Raw genomic sequence first — 4725 nt, forward strand, 5'->3', positions numbered from 1 at the left:
CCTTTCTAAGGTCTTCGAAAGCCAAGTTAACAAACAGATTACCGACCATTTTGAATCCCACCGTACCATCTCCACGATGCAATCTTGTTTCAGAGCTGGTCATGGGTGCAGCTCTGCCACGCTCAAGGTCCTAAACGATATCATAACCGCCATCGAAAAGAGGCATTACTGTGCAGCCGTATTCATCGACCTGGCCAAGGCTTTCGACTCTGTCAATCACCACATTCTTATCGGCAGACTCAACAGCCTTGGTTTCTCAAATGATTGCCTCGCCTGGTTCACCAACTACTTCTCTGATAGAGTTCAGTGTGTCAAATCGGAGGGCCTGTTGTCCGGACCTCTGGCAGTCTCTATGTGGGTGCCACAGGGTTCAATTCTCGGGCCGACTCTCTTCTCTGTATACATCAATGATGTCGCTCTTGCTGCTGGTGATTCTCTGATACACCTCTATGCAGACAACATCATTCCGTATACCTCTGGCTCTTTTTTGGACACTGTGTTAACTAACCTCCAGACGAGCTTCAATGCCATACAACTCTCCTTCCGTGGCCTCCAACTGCTCTTAAATGCAAGTAAAACTAAATGCATGCTCTTCAACCGATCGCTGCCCGCACCTGCCCCGCACCTGCCCGACCGTCCAGCATCACTACTCTGGACGGTTCTGACTTAGAATATGTGGACAACTACAAATACCTAGGTGTCTGGTTAGACTGTAAACTCTCCTTCCAGACTCACATTAAGCATCTCCAATCCAAAATTAAACCTAGAATTGGCTTCCTATTTTGCAACAAAGCATCCTTCACTCATGCTGCCAAACATACCCTCGTAAAACTGACCATCCTACCGATCCTCAACTTGTTGTTCTCTGCATGTGCTTCCCACAAAACTAAAGCAAATAATCCAGGCTCATTCTATTTCTATGTTCTCACAATGAGTATTTTTCTTTAAAAATGATTGGCACCATACCAAGACCTCTGTGTTTTGGTAAATTGGGGTTTTGGCCAGGATACAAAAGAAGATGCAATGACTTGTCCTCATTGTCTTTAGTAATAACCTTAAACAGTAAGTCACATGCGGCAGCTTCTGCAGGCACTGTGTGAGACATTGTCATCACAGGTCAAGGCGTCAAACACACTGGCTGCATCCCAAATGGAACCCTGGTTCTCTATATATGTTTGACAAGGGCCCATAGGACTCTGGTCAAAAGTATTGTGCTATATAGGGAATTGTGGGACATATGGAACGACATTAGTTTGCCAATATCTGTGCCATTGTCTTTGCTGTAGAGCTTTTTTTCTGGAAACCAAAGGCTTGACGGAAAGTGGAAAATTATACAGAGACAGTCAACAGATATGAATATGTTGTTTTTATTTGCTTGCTTGGACAAGTTATAAAATGAAAGCATCAATAGACAGACACTGTCTTTAAGTTCTGTTATAAAGGACTATTTTCAGTTACCTATATGCAGCTCTCTTCTTAAGGACTCCTCCTTCTGACCCTACCTGTGTTTTTCACAGATGAAGATATAATGAACATATAAGTAGTAAAACATATTATATGTAATAAACATACTAAAACAATGAATAGACATATTATTCATATAACATGATATATTAGGGTGTGATATATGAGACAGCAATGAAGTCATGCATGGATAGAGAAAATGGGCATACAATGCCACATTTACCCTTCCACTCAAGATAATTATTTCCAAGTGCAAAATCCCAATAGTATTCATAGTATTCTAGTGGATGCATCAGAATTGGGCACTGGGCAGGCAGTCCAGTTGAATCATGTCCATCATTTGGTAGACAAGTGTAACAGGGCAGGAGTGACGCTTCCAACCTCTTTAGAACGTTTGCTTTCCCGCATTCTGCAAAATAGAAGACAAACAAGTCAAACTAGCTAAGGACATTGCTTTTTTTACCCTCTACAGGATCGGTGTCTCCCCCCCCCCCCCCCCCCCCCCCCCCCCCCTCCGCGGGACGATTGAGCTAACATAGACTAATGTGATTAGCATGAGGTTGTAAGTAACAAAAAAGATTCCCACGACATAGACATATCTGATATGGGCAGAAAGCTTACATTTTTGTTAATCTAACTGCACTGTCCAATTTACAGTAGCTATTACAGTGAAAGAATGCCATGCTATTGTTTGAGGGGAGTGCACAATTATGAACTTGAAAATGTATTAATAAACCAATTAGGCACATTTGGGCAGTCTTGATACAACATTTTGAACAGATATGCAATGGTTCATTGGATCAGTCTAAAACTTTGCACATACACTGCTGCCATCTAGTGGCCAAAATCTAAATTGCACCTGAACTGGAATAATACATGATGGCCTTTCTCTTGTATTTCAAAGATGATGGTACAAAAAAAACATGTTTTTCTTTGTATTATATTTAACCAGATCTAATGTGTTACTTTCTCCTACATTAATTTCACATTTCCACAAACTTCAAAGTGTTTCCTTTCAAATGGTATCAAGAAAATGCGTATCCTTGCTTCAGGTCCTGCGCTACAGGCAGTTAGATTTGGGTATGTCATTATAGGTGAAATTTTTTTTAAAAAGGGTCCAATCCTTAAGAGGTTTTAAGAGCATCTGTAGATCGTAGACTATCTCTCCTAATGTTGATCATGAACAATGATCTGGCTAGCCTGGTCCCAGATCTGTTTGTGCTGTCTTGCATAACAGCACAAAGAAATCTGGGACCAGGCTATGATTTCGCTAATACAAGGCAATGGCAGCAATGCACTGCCATGGACTGTATTATTCAGTTAAGGATTGTTATTACCTTTTGGTTGATCTCTCCACCAGAATCTTCACCAAACGTTTCTTTGGGTCCAGGCAGAGTTGACCTCCCCTTTTGAGTGTGACACTGAAAATAATTAAAGGCATAGTTCATAGATGATCCATAGATTACTTTCAAGGTCAGGAATTACAAACTATCCTTTTAATTCACTTCAAAATGTGCACCAGTACCCTTTGAGCAAATTCTTAAACTTTATTTAAATCACAAGTTACTTTTCATGTCTTTAACACTTAGTCTGAAGATCACTGTCAAAACAATTAACCTGATGATAAACTATCAAGGTGTCGATTTATCATTTGAGGGACAACAACACTTTTACTTATTCTGAGGAGAAGATCATTGTCAAAATTGATTAATAATCATACCGGTTACTGATTATAAATGGTCAGTTATGTTGATTTATCAGTTGGAGGGATACACTCACATGACTTCAGTCTTTGAACAGTGTGGGCGAGGAGAGAAGTGCCACACACTCTTCAAATCCCTGAAAGGAATAAGACCAGCCTGCACTTTGGGGCAAAGGCAGCGTAGAACCAGTGGTTGCTTTATCCCTATAGAGAGGTAGGGTGGAAAGCACAATGGCTTTGTGTTAAATCTCTTGGTTCAATTTCAGTGTTTTTCTAGCATGTGTATATATCTATGGTTACGGGTTAGAGCTAGAGTTAGGGTAAGGGTTGCTGCTGTAAACACAGTATAACAATGAGTAGTAGTTACATTAGTTATTCATTTGTATAAACATGGATAATAACCCAGTAATAAGAACACTGTCATGTAAAGAGTCGCCAACACTACTGGAATGTTGATTAGTTGCTAAAACTTCAAATGAAAGTACCCAGCTTATAAATGCAGTAAGGTAATAAAATACATAATTAAGTATACAATATTAAGTGATGAATGAATGATTATTTACCTTCAGTTGTTGAGAAGATGGACAGAAGGGTGAGCAGAATGATGGTTATGCTTGCGGTGTTCATGGTGATATACGTTTACATACAACCCCGTGGATGACAGCTTTACTGTAGGACTCTAATGGTCTCTAAGGATGATTCTGTTGTGGGATGAGTGTGTGGCGGTCTTTTTGCTAATCAAGTGGTTTAGCAAATAGAAGAAGAGCTGCCCATCTGTCTGCTTGAGCTTGGAATTCAATGCAGGCTGTTTCATGTCAACCCTTTCTCTCGCTCTCTCGCTGTCTCTCACTCTCGCTCTCTTGCTGTCTCTCACTCTCACTGTTTCTTACACTCATTCTGGATTTATTTGAAGACAGATATGCCCTATAAGCAGAATTGCAATATATATTGCTATATCTCAGACTAGCCAATAAAAATAAAAGATTAAGATGGGCAAAAGAACACAGACACTGAACAGAGGAACACGCCTCTTCACTGTTGACGTTGAGACTGGTGTTTTGCGGGTACTATTTAATGAAACTGCCAGTTGAGGACTTGTGAGGCGTCTATTTCTCAAACTAGACACTCTAATGTACTTGTCCTCTTGCTCAGTTGTGCACCGGGGCCTCCCACTCCACTTTCTATTCTGGTAGAGACAGTTTGCACTGTTCTGTTCAGTTTCTTGGCAAGTTCTCGCATGTAATAGCCTTCATATCTCAGAACAAGAATAGACTGACAAGTTTAAGAAGAAAGTGCTTTGTTTCTGGCCATTTTGAGCCTGCAATCAAACCCACTAATGCTGATGCTCCAGATACTCAACCAGTCTAAAGGCCAGTTTTATTACTTCTTTAATCAGAACAACAGTTTTCAGCTGTACAAACATAATTGCAAAAGGGTTTTCTAATGATCAATTAGCCTTTTAAAATGATAAACTTGGATTAGCTAACACAACGTGCCATTGGAACACAGGAGTGATGGTTGCTGATAATGGGCCTCTGTACGCCTATGTAGATATTCCA

The 4725-nt window shown here is 40.4% G+C and overlaps 1 protein-coding gene across 1 annotated transcript; it reads right to left on the reverse strand.

The window, feature by feature from the left end:
* Nucleotides 1–1800: 1800 nt before the first annotated feature.
* LOC120049372 (permeability factor 2-like) lies at nt 1801–3793 on the reverse strand. Its single transcript, XM_038995639.1, has 4 exons — nt 3730–3793; nt 3244–3370; nt 2802–2885; nt 1801–1873 (listed from the first exon to the last, which is right to left on the reverse strand). The coding sequence occupies exons 1-4, from the start codon at nt 3791–3793 to the stop codon at nt 1801–1803; spliced, it is 348 nt and encodes a 115-aa protein (XP_038851567.1).
* Between the last annotated feature and the right edge of the window lie 932 nt (nt 3794–4725).

This window comes from Salvelinus namaycush, chromosome 6 (assembly GCF_016432855.1).
Source record: "Salvelinus namaycush isolate Seneca chromosome 6, SaNama_1.0, whole genome shotgun sequence".
NCBI lineage: Eukaryota > Metazoa > Chordata > Actinopteri > Salmoniformes > Salmonidae > Salvelinus > Salvelinus namaycush.